At 44.5% G+C, this 23,756-nt stretch overlaps 1 protein-coding gene and 1 pseudogene across 6 annotated transcripts; one reads left to right on the top strand and one right to left on the bottom strand.

The window, feature by feature from the left end:
- Window positions 1–3,807: 3,807 nt before the first annotated feature.
- Window positions 3,808–4,405, top strand: LOC112919881 (SAP domain-containing ribonucleoprotein pseudogene; annotated as a pseudogene).
- Window positions 4,406–10,535: 6,130 nt separating this feature from the next.
- C15H15orf48 (chromosome 15 C15orf48 homolog) lies at window positions 10,536–15,608 on the bottom strand. 6 transcript variants are annotated; one of them, XM_072740893.1, is made up of 5 exons: window positions 15,524–15,608; window positions 15,243–15,304; window positions 14,985–15,070; window positions 13,698–13,758; window positions 10,536–10,928 (listed from the first exon to the last, which is right to left on the bottom strand). In XM_072740893.1, the coding sequence occupies exons 2-5, from the start codon at window positions 15,276–15,278 to the stop codon at window positions 10,860–10,862; spliced, it is 252 nt and encodes an 83-aa protein (XP_072596994.1). In that variant the 5' UTR covers window positions 15,279–15,304; window positions 15,524–15,608; the 3' UTR covers window positions 10,536–10,859. The 6 variants fall into 6 exon arrangements, with proteins under 6 accessions (XP_072596994.1, XP_025854114.1, XP_072596996.1 ...); XM_025998329.2 differs by having other exon boundaries at window positions 15,444–15,575; XM_072740895.1 differs by having other exon boundaries at window positions 15,476–15,575.
- Window positions 15,609–23,756: the final 8,148 nt, after the last annotated feature.

Below are 23,756 nucleotides of genomic sequence, written 5' to 3'. Positions count from 1 at the left end.
AATGGTAAGCAAAAAAAAAAAAAAAGCTCCTCACAGAGCTCCACTCCTGTGGGGGAAGAAGTTAATTAATTGCCCAAATCCATTTAAAATGACACTGCGATAAGGTTTCTAAAGAAAAGGGCCACAGGACTGTAAGTGTAGGGAAGAGGGCCTGCATAGGGTCTGCACTGCCCCGAAGGCCCCAGGGAAGCCCGAGTCTCCTGACTGCCCCATCCTTGCTCAATGCCACCTCAAGCTTTTAGGTGTAAGTGTTCTGGTCAAGAGGAAAGAGGATTTTTGTTTTTTTATGCAAAGCAGCTTAAACTGGAACTGACCTCACCATGGGCGTCTGAGGTAGTTTTCGGTGACCGTGGAGGAAATGAGCCAACTTTCCAGGAACCCCGAGGACACACCCTCATTGCCCAACAGTGCAGGGCAGTGCAGCCCAGATGCCTCCCAAGGCCCCTTCCCCAGCCTTGGGACCCTGAGGGGACGCCCTCCTCAGTGTCAGCTCCTCTAGAGCCAAAGACCCACAGGGGATGACGCCAGCTGGAAACTTCCCCAGGGGCAGCACAGGGTAAGGTCAGGGGCAGGCCTGGAGAAGTGACCCTCACACCAGCCAGTTGATACTCAGAGACCAAACTGTCAACAATCAGGAGGTGGCTGGTGACAGTTCTTCGCCCCCTTACCTCCCACCCCTTGCTTTGCCTCTGAGCTGCGCTCCTGCCTTTTCAGGGCCCTTAGCTCGTGCTCATAATCCTACTGGCCCAGGGCAGACGCTGTCTCCATCAGCTCGGCTTCTTTCTGGCTTTCTGCTCAGCTCGCTTTCTCTCTTCTGACTGGCTTCTCTCCATGTCTACTCCCTCGGTAACTTGGGGTGCAAGTGGCCCTGCGATGGCTTCTCAGTCTCGACTTTTCTTCCCAGGTTGTGTGCCTCTGATCATAACTCCTGCCTGTCTCTTCCCTGAAGCTCCAGAGAGGCTCTGACCAACTTAGTAATTAAACCTTTGCAAGCCGGGCCTCCTGGGGTCTTTGAGAAGGGGACTCTTAAGATCCAATCTCACCTCCTCTCATTCTCTCTCCTTCCTGCTGATCAAATTGGTTTTCCTTTTGAATGTACAGGTAGCTACTACATCCTCACAAACTCCTCCCGTCTCCACGATCAGAACGTAAATTCTGTGCTGCTTCTCAGGCTTTGTCCCTCCAAAGAAACACCCTTTCCCTCTGAGCATGCTGTGTACATATGCACCCTGGCTTTTAAGCTATGGTCTCAGCTCTGGATTTTTAAAACATATATATTTATTTGTTTATCTGGGAGGCAGGGAGGGGCAGAGGGAGAGGAAGAGAGAACCTCTGAGTGCAGAGCCCAATGCAGGGCTCAATCTCATGACCCTAGGATCATGACCTGAGCCAAAACCAAGAGTCGGAGGCCTAGCCAGTCACGCCACCCAGGCACCCCTCAACTATGGACTTTAAAGTCTGTTCATTGAAACTTCTTTGGTCTAGACCAGAGCTTCTCAAACTTTAGCCACGTATAATAACCTGAAGAGGTTGTGTGTTAAAACAGACTCCTGGGCCTCCCCCAGCCCAGAGATTCAGATTCAGTCGGCCTGGGGCACGGTCCCAGGTGATGTTGATGTTGCCATGGAACCCATCTGCCCTGGAAGTAGGAGGGGGCTCGCATCTGCAGCCCTCACCCCGAGGCAAGGAATACTCCTGGCTTACAAATTGCAGGGAAGGAGAGCAATGAGGAAATGATGCAGGAATGTAATATCACAGTGAAAAGATTTCTAAATATTAACCCACCCCACAGGCCTCCTCCTGAGATGAATCCCCCTTTGCAAAGCAAGGCTCTGAGAAGTTAGGAAACTTGCCCCAGTCATCCAGCTCTCTCGACCGGCAGAGCCCAGAGTCCGGTGCTGACCCATCTGCTTGTTCCTGGCCCACTGTGTCAGCTGCAAGGCTGAATCAATGAATGATTCGATCGTCACTGGCAGGACCACTGTCATCTGTCCTGATATGGGTGGTCACTTGTGCAGAGAAATGAAGATGTTCACAAATGCACAAGCCTTTACCCGCATGCCTGATAAACCCACTGCTTCTCAGGTTAGTTGCCAGGCCAGGGATTCAGTAGGCAGCCAGTCTCCCCGGCTGGGAGAGGTGTCCCACCCCTGAGCCTTCCATGCCTGGCCTGACCCTCTCTCCTGGTAGCAAGAGTTCAACTCCTGGCTCAGGTTTGGGCAGAATGACCCACGAATTACCAAATGTTATATGGAGTGAAGCTTCGACACAATGCTCGGACTCTGGTGCCTGGTCCACCATCATCAGCCTCACCGGGAACTTGTTAGAAACCCAAGTACTTGGGTGCCCCCCCACCGGATGTATCAAAGCAGAAATTTGGGGTTTAGGGCCCAGCAATCCATATTTTAACATGCCTTCCAGGAGATTCTGATGTATAGCTGAGAACCACTGTTCTACGGAGAGAATTCAGCAGGTTGATAGTGGGGGACTTGATTTAGTGACATGGGGGGTTCCGTGCTCTCTGGGCGAGCTCTGACATATACCAGTGGCAGGGGAGTTGGTGAAGCATATGCTAACCCAGCTGAGAAGTCAACTGTAACTTCCCCTGCTTCACGTGGTTACAGCCTTGCCCTGGAGAGGATTTACTGCCGGGATAGCTTTGTTGCCGTGGTAGCTCTGGTCCTCGGCCTGGGCCTGTCCTCCGTGGGTGGTAATATTTGTGTCCCTTAGACACTAGGTAAACCCAGCGTCCAGACTCTGCTCCCAGGTCTCTGCACACCAGAGCATAGGGAAGCCTATTTGTTGTCACTGAGAGGACTGAACTAGAAGCCCTGGTCCGAGTGACCTTGTTTGTGCGCTTCCTACCATCTTTAGCGATGTCTAATTTCTTGTTTTCAGAAAAAAAAGCAAATTGAGTATAATATTTAGGGTAGGGGATTACTTCATATGATGGGGAAAAATATGCCAACCTGTCTTAATTCTTGAGGTGAGATGGCAAGTAAATGTGGAGCAGATTCCTTTTTTTTTTTTTTTTGAGGGAAAGCAATAATTCACATACCATAAAATTCACCCTTTTGAAGTGTGCAGTTTGGTGGGGAGGCTTTTTAGATTTTATTTATTTATTTATGAGAGACACAGAGAGAGAGGCAGAGACACAGGCAGAGGGAGAAGCAGGCTCCCCACAAGGAGCCTGATGCGGGACTCGATCCTGGATCCCAGGACCACGCCCTGAGCCAAAGGCAGATGATCAACTGCTGAGCCACCTGGGCATCCCTAAAGATTTATTTATTTGACAGAGAGAAAGATAACAAGCACAGGGAATGGTGGGGAGAGGGAAAAGCAGGGTATCCATGGAACAGGGAGCCCAATGAGGGGCTGGTGTTTGTTTTTTTTAAAGATGTGTATATATGTGGACAGAGAGAGAGAGAGAGAGAAGGGGCAGAGGGAGAGAGAGAATCTCAAGCAGACTCCCCACTGAACATGGAGCCTGATCCCATAACCCTGAGGTCATGACCTGAGCCAAAATCAAGAGTCAGATGCTTCACCAACTGAGCTACCCAGGTGCCCCAGTTTGGTGGTTTTTAATTTAAAAAGTGCCACAGAGGGGATCCCTGGGTGGCTCAGCAGTTTGGCGCCTGCCTTTGGCCCAGGGCATGATCCTGGAGTCCCAGGATCGAGTCCCATGTCGGGCTCCCTGCGTGGAGCCTGCCTGTGTCTCTGCCTCTCTCTCTCTCTCTGTGTCTCATGAATAAATAAAATCTTTAAAAAAAAAAAGTGCCACAGAGAGTGGACTGGAGGGGTAACAAGATGGCGGCAGAGACGGTGGCACTCCATAAGCTGAAGCTTGCTGAACTAAATAAAGCAGGAAGGTCTTGCTCGTGGTCTGGAGACCAAAGGAGTCAAACAAGATCTCATCAACAGGCTCCAGGCATATCTTGAAGAGCAAGCTGAAGAGGCAAATGAAGATGTACTGGAGGTGAGACAAAGGAAGAAGAGTCTGTCAAAGAGGAAGAACCCTCTGAGAAAACTGCTGCTGTGGCAGCACAGAGGAAAGTGGTAACAACGACACCTGAGATACCACAGACGGAGAGAATGCAGGAGATCACCGAATGATTCGACGTACCTGTGAGCTTGGAGGGTTAAGAAAGCTGCCCGGGCAGCAAGATTTGGGATTTCTTCAGTTCCATCCAAAGGCTGGTCATCTGACGCCAAGCCTACGGTTAGCCTGGATTAACTAAAGGAACGAGCTCCAAGATTTGAGCTTTGAATGTCTCTTCAATCTCCAGAGTCTGAAGATGATGAGAAGCTGCAAGAGAGGAAGGAGAGATGTGGGATTGTGACAAGTTCGGCTAGAAAAGGAACCATGGAGGATACAGAGGCAAAGAAGAGGAAAAAGGCACTTTAGGATTGCCTGATGAAAAGCTCTTCGTGCTGTCTGCTTTCCAGTGGTTTCCACCTCTTTGACTTGTGTTGGTCAAATATACACCTAAATGCACAGTCCTGCCCATAGGTCCTGTCTCACCATGAGAGAACAAGGACCCCGGGTACATCCAGAACTCCAGCAGCAATTCGCTCATCACTGTTCCAAAAACTTTAAAGTTGTTGTTTTTAAATTATTTTACTTGTTAAATAAAAAGCAAAAAATAAAATTAAAAAATAGTGTCATAAGAGAACTTTCTGGAGTGACAGAAATGTTCAATAGTTGGTTTTGCATGATGCCTTCATGGATATATATAATTATTAAACCTCTTCTAACTGAACCATTAAGACCTATTCATTTTATTATATCTAAACTATACCTTAATTTAAAAAATAATTTAAAAAGTAGGGATGCCTGGATGGCTCAGCGGTTGAGCGTCTGCCTTTGGCTCAGGGCATGATTCCAGAGTCTGGTATCGAGTCCCACATCAGGCTCCTTGTGGGGAGCCTGCTTCTCCCTCTGCCTGTGTCTCTGCCTCTCTCCGTGTGTCTCTCATGAATAAATAAATAAAATCTTAAAAAAATAATAGTAATTTAAAAAGTGAATAGTGCCACTTCAAAAAAATCTTACACTTAAAATCTGAGAAATGTTCTGTGGTTGACTCAATGAACTTGTTTCCAAATAACAAGCAAATAACAGGTCACATTTGCCTTGTGGTACAGATCCATTTCTCATTTATGTGAAGACATTATAAAATAAGTCAGGCTACCTTGCTTGAGGCAATACGGCCTTAACAATCACCAAGGAAGAATATCAATGTCACGATTACACACACTGTGTAAAGGAAAAAATCACATAACATTTACTTGATGTACATACAAAAGAGCGGAGTTTAATTTTTTAAACAGCATGCCCACCCTCCAAATAAGCAGTACTTGGGGATCCCTGGGTGGCTCAGCGGTTTGGCGCCTGCCTTTGGCCCAGGGCGCAATCCTGGAGTCTCGGGATCGAGTCCCGCGTCGGGCTCCCGGCATGGAGTCTGCTTCTTCCTCCTCCTGTGTCTCTGCCTCTCTCTCTCTCTCTCTATCATAAATAAATAAATAAATCTTTGAAAAACAAAACAAATAAGCAGTACTTTATTATATATGTATTATAAGTCATACCAAGGGAATGAAAAAAGTGGTTTTAGCATGTCTACAAGAGTTCTGAATTTTGGCATTTTCCTTAATTTTATTCTAATTTTTATTTTAAAGCTAACTAAAAATGATGGCATCAAACACCACCAAAACCAAAACAAAAGCTTTAATTTCTAGAGAAAAATCACATAATTATCTGAGGCAACTTTCTAACCATAGGGAAAAGACATTATAAGGGCCAGAAAAACTAATTTGATTTCTATAACTCCCTTAGGTACATGCACTCTGCTTTACCTGCCTTCCTTATTTAAACCACATCATGTTTGAATATGAGAATCTATGTAATATACATGTGTGACTATAATGATCACTAAAATGCATTTGTCTTTAAGGATATATCTTTATATTATGTAAATATAAATATTTTCGTTATTATATGTGTTCTGGATGTGAGATCATCTGCGTGGGCATATGTGTAGGGGTTCTTATCTCTAGTTAGGTCTCTATGTAGGAGAGAGTCAAGGTGATATGTTTATCTATGGGTGTGTTTATGCTCTCACAAAGGTTTATAACTGGGGCAAAGTGCACCCAAGGTGGACCAGTCCCTAGAGGTAGGGATGTGTGAATTTCAAACAGTCAATGTTCCCACTCACGGGAGAATATAATTTTAAATACAGTAAGACCCTCCTACTTTACAGAGAAAATCATTTAAAAAAAGAAAAGAAGGGTACACTTTTTTGAACAACTAATGCTGCACACATGAAACACCAGGCTCGGTACTTTATTGTTGCACTTGGTCTTCACAATTAACCCAAGTGGGTACAAATTAACCTAGTTTTATAGATGAGGAATCTGAGGCTGGTCCAAAGCAGTATAGGTAGTAAGTGGCAGAACAGTCTCATTTCAGAGCCTAGACTTTCACTTTCTACCAGAAAGTCTCAACTAAAATGTGAGACAATCTTCCCAAGGGGGAGAAAATGATGAATGAGTATTTTGTCAGATCTCAGGCCAATTTTTAGTGATATGGAATGTGATTTTAACTTTATTCAGAAAGCGTCCTTCACATCTTAGTTTCACATAAGAGAGAATTATAGATGTTTGCTTAAGGCTGAAAGCCATAAAGTTAAAAGGATTCTGGCCTTCAGTTTAATTGCAAACTGGAAAAATATGACCCGGAAGAGCACTCCTTCCTCTCTGGGCTCCAGGACACTTTTCCTGGGTCTCCTTCCCTAGTCGCTTTGCTCAGTCCTCATTCAGGGACCAGGTCGTCCTCCTCTAGCCCCTGCTTCGTGGTGACATCCCTCCCCATGTGGTCTTTATCTCACTTAGATGCCCTCTGCCCTCTGTGGGCTGCCTCACCCACACCGTTGGCCTCACACACACCCCCTTGCAGTTCTCCAGAAGTAACCTACCTAGATAGCTCACGAGACTTTCAAACCACAATTCCAAAGTCTAGCTCAATTTCTTCCCTTATTTACCCACCCTGGATCATTCCACTGTTTTCCTCCTATACTCTCCATCTTGGCACCAGCACCCACTCACTTACTCAGGTGAGAAACCAGGGTGTCATTTTGGGGATACTCCATCCACATTCAATGAGCCTGAAGGTCTTCTGATGAATGGCTCTCAAAGACACCCTCCTTTTTTCTCTTCCCTGTGCCATTGCCTCGGATGGTTGTGTCCCTCACTACCTGTGCCCTCGGCTGCCACTGGCAACAGCTGGTCTCTGGCTGCCAACCAGAAAGTCCCTGCCGGTGTGCGTGCCCTATACTGTCTGCTGTGGCCAGCACTCCAGTCAGAAGACTCTCTCCTTCCACAACTTAAATCCCTTTTCTGGTTCCTTAGTGCCTGCAGGCTAATAGCATAAAAGGCCCTACACATTCCATCTATTACACTCCAGTATTAAATTCCATATATTAAACAACTTCAAGTTTCTAGAAGGTAGGCTATTTAAGCCCTCTATGCTCTGGTAAATATGTACGTCTATCTCAATTGAATTGCTGACTTCCAATTATTGGGGTTTCAAACCAGACCGATCAGCCTCTCAGGGATCCACTTTCTTTGGGAAGCTTTCTTTTGTACCTTGTGCTTATCTCTATCCTTGCTTTGTCACTGTATTGCTCTGATTTGTTCATAGGCATGTCTGCCTTTCCTATGTCAGATTCTTGAGGCCAGCAAGATGCCTAGCATATAGTGAAGGCTCAATCATTGTACAATTTCTTAAATATTTCAATTATATGAAATTATTATTATATCTCAAATGAAAAAATTCGAAGTCCACATCCAGGAAAATCTTCTCCAGATCAAACTCGATAGGGAAAGCCGTTCTACACAGGCTCCTTTGGAGTCATTTTTACAACCACGTATTTGTCAAGTACTCACTACAACAGACAAATGCAACAAGTGAATCTTGGATTGGATTCTGAACATAAAAATACAGCTATAAAGGACATTACAACTAGAGAAGTGGAAATGAATTGTATGTTAGGTCATGTTATTGAATTAATGTAAATCCCTGGGGATCCCTGGTGGCTCAGCGGTTGGGGCTTCAGCCCAAGGCGTGATCCAGTTCCGGGATCGAGTCCCACGTCAGGCTCCTTGCAATGGAGCCTGCTTCTCCCTCTGCCTGTGTCCCTGTCCCACCCCCCTCTCTGTGTCTCTCATGAATAAATAAAATCTTTTAAAAAAAATAATGTAAATCTTTTTGGGAATGATAATAGTATTACAGTCAGCTAGAATGTCCTTTCCCTAGGCATAAAAAAACAAACTTTGAAGTCTGGACTTATATTTTAGGAGTTCACTTTATTTATTTTTGAGAGAGAAAGAGCACATGCACATGAGATGGGGTGCAGAGGTGAGAGGGAGAGGGAGAGAGAGAATCCTAAGCAGGCTCCATGCCTGACAAGGACTCAATCTCATGACCTAAATCAAAATCAAGAGTTGGAGGCTTAAAAAAAAAAAAAAAAAAAAGAGTTGGAGGCTTAACTGACTGAGCCACTCAGGCACCCCTCAAAGAGTTCATTTTAAAAGAGCATATTAATATAGAGATATAGCAAATGTGGCAAAATGTTCAATTAAAAGTATGAGTACTCTTTCTATTAATTTTCCAACTTCCTGCATATCTGAAAAATTTCAAAATAAAACATTTGGGCCAAATGCTAAGAACACAACCAAAAATGAAATCAATAAATCTTTTGAAATTTAAGCATCAATGTTGCTCTTGGGGTGTCCCACTCCCAAACCTTCCATTGCCACGTTCACCCCTTAAAGCCACTGCATTTCAATCAAGTTTGTGTTTTAAAGTTGTAAACTACAGTTACCCCCCAGAAAACACTCTACAGTTTACTCTCCTAGTTGGCCAACCTTCACAAGACTGTTGATTTTTATTTGCCTAAATGGCACCATATTGCACTTTAAAAAACCTAAGCAAATAAAATTATGCTTCCTAATTGGTACATGTAATACCTTGAGATCAACCATTGAAAGTTTTCAACTGGGAAAACTGGAAGTGATAAGGAACCACCGAGGTCGGTACAGTAATCCTGCTTTAGTCCTCTCAGATGATGAAAGTCTCTAGCAAGCGCTAGTTATTTTTTATTGCCAGGAAGGTGATAGGATAGCCTCTTAAATTTCTACTCTATTCAGATGGAAATTTTTAAAAGGCATTTATCGTTTTTATTTAAAATAGTTGATGAACTTAGGTATATACACAAGAGAACTGAAACTGTATGGGTCCACTAAAACTTGGACATGGTTGCTCACAGTCAAAAAGTGGAAACAGTCCAAAGTCCATCAACGGATGGGTAAACAATATGTGGTATATCCATACAGTGGATATAGAAAGGAATAAAATACAAGGCACAACATGCATGAATCTTGTACGCTTATTAAAGGAGCTGAACACAAAGGTTGCATAATTTATGATTTCATTTATATGAAATGTCCAGAATGGGCAAATCCATAAAGAAAGACTAAACTTATCAGTGTTTGCCTGGGGCTGTGAGCAGCGGGGTCAGGAATGGGGGAATGACTGCCAAAGGGTACAGCATTCTCTTTGGGGTGGTGAAAATACTCTGGAGTTAGATGGTGGAGATGGTTGCAAAGTTTTGTGTGAATATACTAAAAACCACTGAAGTGTGCGCTTTACATTGATGAATACTATGGTATGTGAGTTATATCTCAATTTTTAAAAATATTTTATTCATTTATTTATTTGGGAGCAAGAGAGTACAAGCAGGGGAGAGGGGCAGAGGGAGAAGCAGGCTCCCTCTGAGCAGGGAGCCTCTGAGCAGGCTTCCACTGAGCAGGGAGCCCAATGCACCTGATCCCAGGACCCTGGGATCATAACCTGAGCCCAAGGCACATGCCTAACCAACTGAGTCACCCAAGCATCCTAATTTTTTTATATATATATAAAGGTAATAGAAAGCAATTCCTACTTGGTCCCATTTTTAAGAATAGTCAATGGCATGCTGGGTTTGGTTGCACCTTCAGTGTTCAAATCACCATTGGCCAGAGTGAAGATGGCCCCCCACTAGAGAGCGCAGGCAAAGGTCTCCAGTCCTGCCTCCCCAACCCTTGTAGGAGCATCTCTGATAGCCTTGGGATGTGCAGGGCCAATTTTGGCATGCCTCACATTCCTACTCACCACCGTGATCCCCAACACTTCCTTCCAAGACCAACTGTCATGCAAGTCTCATCTCCCATATCTTCTTTACTTTCCTCATTGTGCTCACCATCTTTTATTCATCACCCCCCAAAATTTGGTTCTATTCACTCTCCTATCTCACTGGCCCAGGAAGTGCACAGCTAACAGCAGGGGCTCCATAAATTTCTGGTGAATGAGTCCACTTACAGGAAAAGTTGATATAGAAATTTGCACTGTGTATTATTTTAAAAATGTAGCTCCATGCTTAAAAATGTGTTTTTTCTCCCATAAAAGGACTTCCTCCTCCATTTAAATATGTATCTTTAAGAAATATTGCACAAATAGTATTTTATTATAGACAATTCAGTTTATAAATCTCTATACACTTTAAGGAAACCATTTGGGCATCATAAACATTAAAATTTCAATACACAAAATTAAATTTACAACAAGAAAATAAACACAAAATTATTTTTGAACTATGTGGTCATTGCTATACTACCTTCATAATTCCTATCCCGAGTCCGAAAATGTAGTCAAGCCCTAAAAATGTAGCAGAAGCATTTCCGCACACTGGTATCCATAATCTAGTTTGTGCAGCAATGTTTCCACTAGATTCATAGAGTACTCTTTGAAAGAAAGAAGCAAGAGCTGGTCATTTAGTGGCTCTTCGGACCTTCTGCAACTCTTCAATGGGCTTCCATTCTTGGTTGATTGTTATAAGCTTGGAAAAAAAAGAAGGAAAACATGAAAGAGTTTTAGGATCTGTCCTTCATTCTCATGTCCCTTTTTGAGATTTGTCTACACTCCTCTTTGGAAAGAGCATCACCATAATATTTATAGCCAAGGAACCATCTCTCCCCATCTCTAAAAATATGCACAAAACAGTAACATGGGCTCTAAAAAGCCTTTGGGTTCCTAAGTGGTATAGGATCAGAAAGAAGGACCATGTATATTTGCCCACTTTCACGTAACAGGTGCTAGATTTCTAAGTTGCCCTCGGCTTTATGTAATCTATAAGTTCAAAAAGTGTGTCTGCTCCTGGTGAGTGGATGCATTCTGCTCTAGCACAGGGGCTTGGCCCATAGTAGGCTCTTAACCAAATCTCTTCATTGTAATTACTCAACAAAGGTACACATGATCCAAGTTATGCAATAAGGAAGAAGGGGCAGAGCTGTGTAAAGTCCTTGCCTTCCAAAAAACTCAAATTCAGAGATTCTCATTTATCCTTACAAGGTTTCTATTACCTCAAGATCTAAGAGATGTAGGTAGGTTTTGGTTTTTTTTTTTTTTTTTTCTGTTTTTAAAAAATGTTTACATTTAATTCTAGTATCATTAACATAAAATGCCATCTTAGTTTCAGGTGTGCAACTCTACACATAACTCAGTGCCCATGATTCATTAACCCTATACATTACTCAGTGCTCATGACAAGTGCCCTCCTTAATCCCCATCACCTATTTCCCCCATTGACCCACCCAGCTCCCTCTGGGAACCACCAGTTTGTTCTCTAGAGTTAAAAGTCTGTTTCTTGGTTTGCCTCTCCCCGCCCCTTCATCTTTGCTCATTTGTTTCCTAAATTCCACATATGAATGAGATCATAAGGTATTTGTCTTGCTCTGGTTTAGAGATAGAGATAGTTTTAAAGACTCTAAATATCCCTCACTAGGTCAAACTCCGCTATTTGAAAGCTGTTAAAAAAAAAAAAAATTTCCTGACAGACCTAAGTAAATTCCAGCAGACTCAATGTTTTTTACTTTCAAAATATTTAAAATGTTAAAAACAAAAACAAAAAACTTTGCTATAGTCTTAAAAGAATGAGTGAAAGGCACCTGGGTGGCTAGGTCAGTTAGGTGTCTGCCTTCAGCTCAGGTCATGATCCTGGGGTCTTGGGATCAAGCCCGCATCCAACTCCTTGCTCAGCAGGGAGCCTGCTTCTCCCTCTCTTTCTGCCTGAAGCTTCACCTGCCTGTGCTCACTCTTTTAAAAAGAAATGAAATAGGGACCCCTGGGTAGTTCAGCAGTTAAGCATCTGCCTTCAGCTCAGAGCATGATCTTGGAGTCCCGGGATCAAGTCCCACGTCGGGTTCCCTGCATGGAGCCTGCTTCCCCCTCTGCCTGTGTCTCTGCCTCTCTCTCTGTGTCTCATGAATAAATAAATTAAATCTTAATAATAATAATATAATAAAATAAAAAAGGATGAATGACTAATAGCTGATTTTGTTTTTTTTTTTTTTTAAAGATTTTATTTATTTATTCATGAGAACACACAGAGAGAGGCAGAGACATTGGCAGAGGGAGAAGCAGGCTCCCTGCAAGGAGCCCGATGTGGGACTCAATCACGGATCCTGAGATCACGCCGAGAGCCAAAGGCAGACGCTCAACCGCTGAGCCACCCAGGCGTCCCGCTGATTTTGTTTAAACAGAATACCACTCCTGTTTCTCGGAGCTCCTGTTATCACAACAGACCTTATATTAACTTTATTTTTTTTTATTTTTATTTATTTATGATAGTCACACACACACACACACACACACACACACACACACACACACACAAAGAGGCAGAGACACAGGCAGAGGGAGAAGCAGGTTCCATGTGCCGGGAGCCCGACGTGGGATTCGATCCCGGGTCTCCAGGATCGCGCCCTGGGCCAAAGGCAGGTGCCAAACCGCTGCGCCACCCAGGGATCCCCTTATATTAACTTTAGATAAATAATGGATACAATGGGATAGCATATACAATAATGATGAATATTAATATCTAGCCACTATGCTAAAGAATTTTATATATTTTATATTCTTTAATCCTCTTAACTCTGAGGTATAGATCTTTTTATTAAGCCCATTTTAGAGATTCTGAGAGCCCCAGAAAAGGCCAGTTGTCCAAAATCTCCTGTGAATAATGGAAGAAGGATTTGAACCATATCTCCAGAACTCCACAGCACTCCCCTTATCACTACACTAAACGGCACTCTAAAAGTGAAAGTATTAAATCCATTTTGCTGACAAGGGTGCTAAAGTTCAGGCTAAATGTAAAATGTAAATCACTTTTTTTTTTTTTTTAAAGATTTACTTTAGAGAGAGAGAGACAGAGAGAGCATGAGCTGGGAGAGAGACAGAGGGAGAGAAATTCAAGCAGACTCCATGCTGAGCAGGGAGCCCACTTGAAGATGGATCCCACAACCTGAGATCATGATCTCAGCTGAACTCAAGATGAGACACTTAACCAATTGAGTCATCCAGACATCTCATAAACCTTTTAAAAATTAATTTTTAAAAAATATTTTATTTTTATTTATTTGAGACAGAGAGAGTGCATGCAGAAGCAGGAGGAGCTGCAGGCAGAGGGAGAGGGAGAAGCAGGCTCTCTGCTGAACAGGGAGCTGAATGTGGGGCTCCACCCCAGGACCCCAGGATTGCGACCGAGCTGAATGCAGACGCTCAACTAAGCTACCCAGGCTCCCCATAAACCACTCCAATGTAGCAATACCTTGCTAGGTACACTAGGGTCCACGGTTTCCCAAGGTTCTGGATTTCTTTTCCGATCAAGGCTAAAAATAAAAGAAAGCTGATTAAACACTAAAGTAAGTGAATTTAAACCAACTCTGACATTGTGTCTATAAACATGCTGGGACATCATGGGACAGACTCCAGGCTGATAACTAGGCATTCACCTGTTAGTTCACTGAAATTGATGGAAGGTTAGGTAAGGGAGCCTCAGGATTTGGCTCAAATGTTGAGGACCAGTTCCTCTGCAGGATAGAAGGTCTGTATTCCCTTTGTTGGGCTGGATCAGAGAAAGTTCCCATAAGCTGAATAACAACGGGAATGGAAGTGCCAGGATAAGAGCCAACCAAGAATGTTCTGGCTCTGGTTTCTGGGAGAGGCAGAGGGTCTGGGCCTGAACCCTGCAGGTGGTGAACCGCACGGTGTGAGTCCCCTCTGCCAGAGCCTGGCCTTACTGCCCTTTCCAGCCCTGCGCTGGGCCAAGATCAGTTTCAAGTTTTTCTCTTCCTCATATTCCAGGATTCATGGTATTTTGGCTTCTTATATCAAGAGCTGATTGTAGACAACTGAATCTATAAACTCTATCACATTAAGGAAAGATCTTTCTAATAAACTGAAACGTAAAAATCTCATTAAAATAATGATTTCAGTTTGATGATATGCACCCCAAAGGCCATTTAAGAACTTTATATTTCAAAACTTCAGTTTAAAAAAAAAAAAAGTAAAACTTGGGCAGCCCGGCTGGCTCAGCGGCTTAGCGCCGCCTTCAGCCCAGGGCGTGACCCTGGAGACCCAGGATCGAGTCCCAGAGTCCCACGTCAGGCTCCCTGCATGGAGCCTGCTTCTCCCTGTGCCTGTGTTTCTGCCTCTCTCTCTCTCTCTCTCTCTCAATGTGTGTCTCTCTCTCATAAGTAAATAAATAAATAAAAAATAAAAATTTAAAAATTAAAGAATCCTAAAGCTTAAAACGTAAGTCAAAAAACTTTGCTGTAGAAGTGGAAGAGGGCCAACGGATGAAAAGATATTTAGATACAAGGAACAAACTAATTTCATTAATGTCGTAATTTAACAGTCCTCTGGTAGCAGCATGCTTTCTAGTCCCACCTCCAAGTCCACAATTTGACACTCTTATTGTGAGGGTGAAACTCGGAAACTGAAACCACGCATTTCATTACTAAGGTCAATCTAACACCGCTCAACAACGTGTTTACAACTGATGCCAAAAAAAAACAAAACAAAAAAAACAAAAACCCAACTGATGCCTACTTACATGACATCCGATTTTTGAAGGGAATATACAGCAAAAGACGAAGCTCCGCCCGCCGCTGTGGCCATGAACAGCACCAAAGGAATAAGCTAAGAGAGAACAGGTGGAGGGTAAATATTCCGACGTTTCGATGTGAAACATATGAAATATAACAGAATAGCCAGATACCGTTTTACACTTTCTTCAAAATCTGCACCATCTTTTCCATCGTTAAAAAATCAGTATTTTAAGTCCAGAATGTCAATGGCCTTAAACACTTACTTCCTTCTTCTTCATCAGGAGTTGGAAAAAGTTCATGATGACCTCTGCGCAGAAAGCCAAATCTAGAATTAAAACAAAACCAATTAAAAAAAAAACAAAACCCAAACCAAGATACTGATCAAAACTTGAGCCCCCAGGACCCAACCCCGCGCGCGCCCCGAGCCGCCAACGCACTCCCCGAGGCGGCCTCCCGCGGCTCACCTGGGAGGCGGCTCACCTGGGAGGCGGCTCACCTGGGAGGCGGCTCACCTGGGAGGCGGCTCACCTGGGAGGCGGCTCACCTGGGAGGCGGCGCCGGGCCACACGCGCGGACGGCGCACACGCCCAGAACACGCAGCCGCGCCTCGGCGTCCGGCTTATATACTGACCGCTCGGGTCACGCGGACTCGGGGCGGGCGTGGGCGGAGGGGGTCCCGCGCCGGACTCGCTTTCCCCGCTCGGCTCCCGGCTCCCCGGCGCCCCCTGCAGGACGTCCTGCCCGCGGACGCGCCGCAGCCAAACGCGGGCGCGGGCGCCCCCTGGCGGCGGGCGCGGTCCCTACCCGCCGACCCGCGAGGGCCGAGGCCGGGCGTGGACCCTGGGGGCCGCTCCCAGCCCGGCCGCGCGCCTGCTAGGGGTGCCCCCGAGAACCCGCGGAGTTCCGATGGCCAAGGCCTGGGGGAAAATCAAGTTTGCTAATAGGCGGCCCGGAAAAGGAGCCGCAGAGCCGGGGGCGGGGCACAGTGGGGGACGGTGGGGCTCCCAGGTGCAGGCAGGTAAATTAAAATCAATCCAGTCACATGAACAGCTCCGAAATGTGATGGAGCGCACGTGCGTGCGCTCCGTCACATTTAATTTAAAATTAAATTGTAAAATTCATTTCAGGAGAACTCTCATGATGTCCTGATTTATTCCATTTGATTTTTTAAAATTTCCATTTCCCCCTTATTTTATTTTATTTATTTTTTTTAATAGGAAAAATCAGGAGGTGAGGGAGAAGAAACAATCAGCTTTGGGAAGAGTTCCATCTATAGGAGAGGACACAGTCTTTGGCTTCAGTCTCCTTTTAATCGCCCCTAAACTAGCACAGGTGCCTCGTACAGAGCATGCAGGAGTCTGCAAAACCACGGAAATAGTGCTAACATTTCCATTAAGCCAGGCCCATGTGTCAGACTCTGTGCTGGAATCTTCTCAACGGTTTTGCAAGGTGAGTATGTTATTTAGGCTCGGAGATGCTCAAGTCACGTAGCCAGGAAGTGGCAGGGCTGTAATCAGAACCCAGGTCTGTCTGGTACCCAACACCATTGTTCTTCCTGCAATTAAGCCAGGAACACTAGCTCGGTTATTTTTTAAATGTTTATTTTAAAACAATTATTTTATTTTATTTTTTTTTAAAGTTTATTTATTTATTTATGATAGTCACACAGAGAGAAAGAGAGGCAGAGACACAGGCAGAGGGAGAAGCAGGCTCCATGCACCAGGAGCCCAACGTGGGATTCAATCCCGGGTCTCCAGGATCACGCCCTGGGCCAAAGGCAGGCACCAAACCGCTGTGCCACCCAGGGATCCCTAAAACAATTATTTTAAAACTGAAGTTCAAAGCTATGAGTTAATATTAAAACAGAAACATCATGTTCTCTGGAAAGGACCAGGCCCAGATCTGTTTCAACCTCAGTTTTTAGTTCTAGGCATGGGCTTTGCAGCGAAACAGAGACCTGAGTTCAGAGCCCGCCCTGCCACACTTCATCAGCTGACTGACTTCAAGGAAACTACTTAACCCTTAAGAGTCTTAGTTTATAAATCTGTAAAATGGGAACAAATCTACTACAGGAAGCAGTTGGAAAACATATCAGAATGTATGTAAAGTGCATGGCATTCTGCCTTGGTAGTAGTAGGCATTCAATAAGTAGTCATTATTATTTGCAAAGATTTGTTTTGTTTTATATAAGGCAGATCATAAATGTAGCTTCATACCCACTTCAGATAAGGGTTCTTACTGTGTAACCCCAGAGCTGTAACTGGAGACATTCTCTGGTTGGTTAGGTTCACTAATCAATACAACAACAACAAAAAAACCTCAACATTAATTCTCTGTGGTTTGTATTGAATAGAATCAAAGGAGCCTTTTATTTTTTTTTTTTAACAATTTTGGTTTTTTTTTTTTAATTTTTTATTTATTTATGATAGTCACAGAGAGATAGAGAGAGGCAGAGACACAGGCAGAGGGAGAAGCAGGCTCCATGCACCGGGAGCCCGACGTGGGACTCGATCCCGGGTCTCCAGGATCACGCCCTGGGCCAAAGGCAGGCGCCAAACCGCTGCGCCACCCAGGGATCCCCAAAGGAGCCTTTTAATGCTCCTTCTGCAGGATTTCTAAAACTCCTTTTGTCGGGAGTTTCTTTAAAAAGCCTCTTTTTTTTTTTTTTTTTAACAATTAAAGATAAGTGTTTCTAGAAAGGAAGGGAGAGAGAAAGGGGAGGAGGAAGGAAGAAATTTTACAGGAATGTATCATGTCTCCCAGATTAAAATTACAGTGTGTAGCCCTTGCCACTGAAGTGTTTAAACTCAGAGCCCTGCTTCTTTCCAGTATTGCTTCTTTGCAAAATTCGGTGTTTTGTAGTAGTCTAGGCATTAGCCTGGGGGCAGGGGCACGGTATATTTAAAAGATTAATGAGATATGAGTGTCTTTTTTCAAGGTTCTTAAAATTTAGTGCCGGCAAATAACCCCAGGCATGGGGGTTAGTGCCTGCAAATAACCCCTGGCACCAAAGACAGGTCATTAATTCCAACTAAGGGGGTCTGAGAAAACTTACAAAAAGTGAGGATATATATTTGGGGGCAATTAGGGAAACCAAATGTGGGCCAGACATGAGAGAGATATATTTTTTAAAGATTTTATTTATTCATGAGAGACACAGAGAGAGAGGCAGAGGGAGAAGCAGGCTCCATGCAGGGAGCCCGACGAGGGACTCAGTCCTAGGTCTCCAGGATCACACCCTGGGCTGAAGGCCGCACTAAACCACTGAGCCACCTGGGCTGCCCAAGACATGAGAGATATTAAAGAAGTGTTGTTCATTTTGTTAGGTATGATAATGGTATTATGTTTATGACAAAAATACCGCCCCCCTTTTAGGGATTGTGTATGGAAGTATTTAAGGGGGAAATGTGTTTTGTGTTTTTTTAAGTAAGCTCTGGGCCCAACATTGACACTTGAACTCACAGCTCTGAGATCAACAGCTGCATGCTTTTCCAAAAGCGCCGACCAGGTACCCCTTAAGGGAAAAATATGATGACTGAGATTTACTTTAAAATACTTCTGCTAAAAAACAAAACAAAAAATCCCACCAAAACCAGAAAAAAACAAACTTCCGCTAAAAAACAAATGAGACAAAATATTAATGATTAGTCAGTCTAGGTGGTAAGTATGTGGGAGTTTGTTATAGTGCTCTATTCAAGAACACTTGAAAATGTTCAGAATAAAATGTTTTAAAAATTCACAAATTGTATATACAGATACCATGTGTCCATATAACCTTTAAGATCTGCTTATTTCTACTTGCAGCAGTGAGAATTAGACCCAGACAGCCACATTTTCCTTCCTTTAAATTAATGCCCAGGTTTACGGACCTTGTGGGAGATGCAAGGTCAATATGTAATTTGTTTTCTCCCCGATTATTTGCAGGCACAGCTCCCACCCTTCAAATTCTGGCAGTCCTCAAAGAACCCACTCAGGACACACACCAGGATCACTCTCTGTCTCTGCTCCAAAGCCTATAATCCACTGTGGGAGCCTCCCCACTCCACTCCAATTGCCAGTAACTTCTAGAACCTTCTCTAGCTGCTGCTAGCCAGTCTTGCAGGGGCATTGAGCCATAGCTGTTTGGCTCCCACTCTAGGAATTTCAACTTAGATTTTAATCAGCCCAGCTCAATCTTTATAAGAAAAATACTCTTTAAAATACTATGTTTTGGGGCAACCCCCTTAGGTCCCCTCCCTCTTTGGGAGCTTTGTACTATCACTCAATAAATTTTGACCACCATTAAAAAACTTAAAAATAAGATAAAATATTATTTTTTTGTTGAAATTCTTTCTGCCCATCCTTCAATGACTGCCTAGTTTCCAGGCTTAGCAAAAACTGGATTTCCTAATTTTGGACTGTCTAGGAGTACACTATATTGCTTATGGCTGTTAATGTGGCTCAGAAAGGAGTTTGAGCTCAGTGTATAGGGAAAGCTGTTCAGACTTCCCAGGTGCTTAGAAGCTGAAGTGTTCTTTTGTCACTGATTAAGAACACAGGTTTTAGAAGTTGCCCAGAGCCATCTTCAAATCACATTAAAACTGAGCCAAAAGGGGATCCCTGGGTGGCGCAGCAGTTTGGTGCCTGCCTTTGGCCCAGGGCGCGATCCTGGAGACCCGGGATCGTAATCCCACATCGGGCTCCCGGTGCATGGAGCCTGCTTCTCCCTCTGCCTGTGTCTCTGCCTCTCTCTCTCTCTGTGACTATCATAAATAAATAAAAATTTAAAAAAAAAAAAACTGAGCCAAAGGGGCACCTAAGTGGCTCGGTGGTTGAGCATCTGCCTTTGGCTCAGGGTGTGATCCCGGGGTCCTGGGATCGAGTCCCACATCAGGCTCCCCACAGGGAGCCTGCTTCTCCCTCTACCTGTGTCCCTGCCTCTCTCTCTCTCTCATGAGTAAATAAATAAAATCTTTAAAAGTAAATTAAATAAATAAAAAATGATCTATACATGCATAAGGAACTAAAAGATTAAATACCTAAGTATTTTCTTTGTGTTTGTTTTTACTAACATTCGAATTAACTTTTGTTTTAAAAGGAAATAAAAACATACATATAACCTATGTCCTTAGAAGTTGCTTATAATTAGGGATGCCTGGGTGGCTCAGAGGTTGAGCATCTGCCTTTGGCTCAGGGCGTGATCCCTGGGTCCTGGGATCGAGTCCCACATCAGGCCCACTGCAGGGAGCCTGCTTCTCCCTCTGCCTGTCTCTGCCTCTCTCATGAATAAAATAAATAAAATCTTAAAGGAAAATTGCTTATAATTACAAAAGAAAAAATAATAGCTATATGTAGAGGAATTGGACGATACCGTGAAGAAGTGATCAAAATCAACATCACTGATATGTAGAGTCATGTGCCTCTAGCAGTGATCTCTGAGAACACAGCCCTTATGTAGTGCTCCACTGATAGTGCATAACCTGAATCTATCATGATGCAAAATCAGACAAACAAACCAGAAGCCAGTCGTTCTATGAAATAGTTGGTGTGTACTCTTTAAATGTTGAGGTCAAGACTGAGGAACTGTTTCAAATCTAAAGACACATGATAACTAAATGCAATGTATGATCCTAGACTGGATTCCATAACTGGAAAAAAAAAAAACTGCTGTTGGGACAATAGATGAAAATCACTGGATAGATTAAAATGTTCTTCTATCAATGTTAAATTTCCTGAGTTTGATAAATACACCATGGTTATCTAAGAAAATAATCACATTTATAAGAAATATACACTGAAACAGCACCTGGCTTGCTCAGTTAGTGGAACATGTGACTCTTGATCTTGAGGTTGTGAGGTCAAGCCCCACATAGAGATTACTTAAAAATAAAATCTTAAAAAAATATATACCCTGAAGTATCAAGGGGTAAAGGGGCATGATCATAAAATCTTTTAAATAGTCCTGAAAAATACTGTGTGTGCATGTATGTGTGTATATATAAAGGAGAAAGCAAATATGGCAAAATGTCAAAAATTGGTGAATCTGGTTTGAGTTCATAAGAGTTCTTTTTGTACTATTCTTGCAACTTCTGTAAGTATGAAATTATTTCAAAATACAGTTTAAAAAAAGCAATCAAGCCAAAACAAACAAAAGCAACCACCATCCCCACTACAAAAATCAACATACAGGGGTACCTGGCTGGTTCAGTTAGTAGAGCATGCACTCTTGATCTTGGGGTTATAAATTCGAGCCCTACATTGGGTGTAGAGATTACTTAAAAATAAAATCTGAACAAAAAAAATCAGGGGCGCCTGGTGACTCAGTTAAGCATCTGCCTTTGGCTCAGGTCACCATCCTGGGGTCCTGGGATTGAACCCCACGGAGGCTCCATGCTCAGTGGGGAGTCGGCCTCTCTCTGTCCCTCCCTGCCACTTGTGTGCACTCTCTCTCTCAAATAAATAAAAAATCTTGGGGGACAGGGCACGATGGCGGAGGAGTAGGGTCCTCACCTCACCTGGTCCCACCAACTTACCTAGATAACTTTCAAGCCATCCTGAAAACCTACGAATTCCACCTGAGATTTAAAGAGAGAACAGCTGGAACGCTGCAGAAAGAAGGGTTTGCGCTTCTAACGAGGTAGGAAGGCGGAAAAAAAATAATCAAGTGGGGGAAGCCGCCGCCCCCCCCTCCCCCGCGAGGAGCCGGGCTAAGGCCCAAGGCGAGAGCCTCCAGGACGGGAACGTCCAGCCTCGGAGAAGCGGGAACTTTAAAACCCCGCGCTGGATTCTTCCGGGACGGAAAGGTGCTTAGCCGGGAGCTGGGGCAGAAGCGCAGGAGGGGCAGGGGAGCCTCCAGCCTGCCGGGGTCCCCGGGAGAGGAAGTGCGCCCGGGGGAGAGCGCACCGCACCCCGCGGGCCGAGCTCGGTCGAGGGCTGGAGCGCGCCGGGCGGGCCTCGGGGAGCAGCTCGGGCGGCGGCTCCCGACGGAGGGGGCAGCGCCTGCTGCTTTCCGCAGCCCCGGCCGGGAGCGCATTGCAGCAGCGCAGGCCCCGGAGCCCAGGGCGCTGGGGGACAGAGCTGGGATCCTGCGCTCCCCCTGGGACAGACGGAGGCGGGGAGGGCCCAGGACAGCGAGGACGCTCCAGCAGCCCGGGGCGCTCCAAGCTGCGCAGGTCAGCACCCCCGTCCCCGGAGCATCCTGGCCCGTGCGGACCGGGAGACTGCAGTAGTGACTGCGAGAGCTGCTCCAAGAGCTGCTCCGGGGCTGGAGAGCTGGCCGCCGCCAGTGGGGCTGCTTCTCCTGGTGTCACCGCGTGCCTGGGACGGAGCGGGGCCAACAGGGAGCAGGGGCCTCACGGGGTCAAGAGCTCCCACTGGGCCGCGCACCTGGTAGGGGCGGGGCACCTCCCCCAGGTGCACACACCTGAGAATCAGCACAGTAGCCCCTCCCCCAGAAGACCTGCTGGAAGGACAGGGGAAGAGCAACTTCTTGACCCAGCAGCACTGGAAAGCTCCAGGGGAAGTTGAGGATTTACAGCATATAGAACCAGAGGGTACCCCTCCTATTTTTTTTCTTCCATTTTCCAGTACAACTCGGTTTTATATCAAGACTGTAAATTTCCAATTTTTTTCTTTTCCCACCTTAACTACAATATTTTACCACCTCTTCATTTTTAAGATTCTTCCTTTTTTGACTTTCATATTTCTACAAGTCTTAGATATACTTTCCACTTCTAGATTCCCTTCAACATACTCAATTTTGGGAGATATACAAGATATGTTTTTTTGTGTGTTTTGTTTTCTCTGCCTCATTTTGTTCTACAATGGCATAAGTTAATACCTTTTAAGACATGACCAGTATGCACCCAGAACCAAGTGGTATACTGTGCTGGTTTTCTGTGAGATTCCTCATTCCTATTCTGCCCCCCTCTTTTATCTCCTTTGTTTTGGTGGTCAATGTTGGGGCTCTCTACAAGTATTTCTGGTTTATATAAATTTGGGACTGAGCATCTTCTAACATACAGACCTTAATATACTCAGAACCAAGAGGATCACCCTCTACCCCTCAGGTAGACTACATTCTGCCTCCACTACAACTTTGTCATCAACATCATCTCCCAGTCCTCCCCTTTTTTTTTCTTCTCCTTTGGGATTCTTGGCCTTTTATTTTTTACTACTTTGTTTTAAAATATATTTTTCACTTTAGTGGTCCTTTTGTTTTATTTTGTTCTGATCTGTTTTCAATTTCTGGTCTCTGACCTCGTTAGAATCATCTAGGTTGAAATTTACTTAGGTCATGGTTGATATTCTTGATTCAGTCTGCTCACACAGCCGCTCTGCACTGAGCAAAATGACTAGAAAGAAGAACTCACCACAAAAGAAGAATCAGAAACAGTACTCTGCCACAGAGTTACAAAATTTAGATTACAATTCGATGTCAGAAAGTCAATTCAGAAGCACAATTATAAAACTACTGGTGGCTCTGGAAAAAAGCATAAAGAATCAAGAGACTTCATGACTGCAGAATTTAGATCTAATCAGGCCAAAATTAAAAAATCAATTAAATGAGATGCAATCCAAACTGGAGGTCCTAACGATGAGGGTCATTGAAGTAGAAGAAAGACTGAGCAAACAGAAGACAAGCTGATGGCAAAGAGGAAGCTGCGAGGGATCCCTGGGTGGCGCAGCGGTTTGGCGCCTGCCTTTGGCCCAGGGCACGATCCTGGAGACCCGGGATCGAATCCCACATTAGGCTCCCCGTGCATGGAGCCTGCTTCTTCCTCCGCCTGTGTCTCTGC

Source organism: Vulpes vulpes, chromosome 15 (assembly GCF_048418805.1).
Source record: "Vulpes vulpes isolate BD-2025 chromosome 15, VulVul3, whole genome shotgun sequence".
Classification (NCBI taxonomy): domain Eukaryota; kingdom Metazoa; phylum Chordata; class Mammalia; order Carnivora; family Canidae; genus Vulpes; species Vulpes vulpes.
Note: the sequence above shows the minus strand (reverse complement) of the source record. Positions and strands in the feature narration are given on the sequence as shown.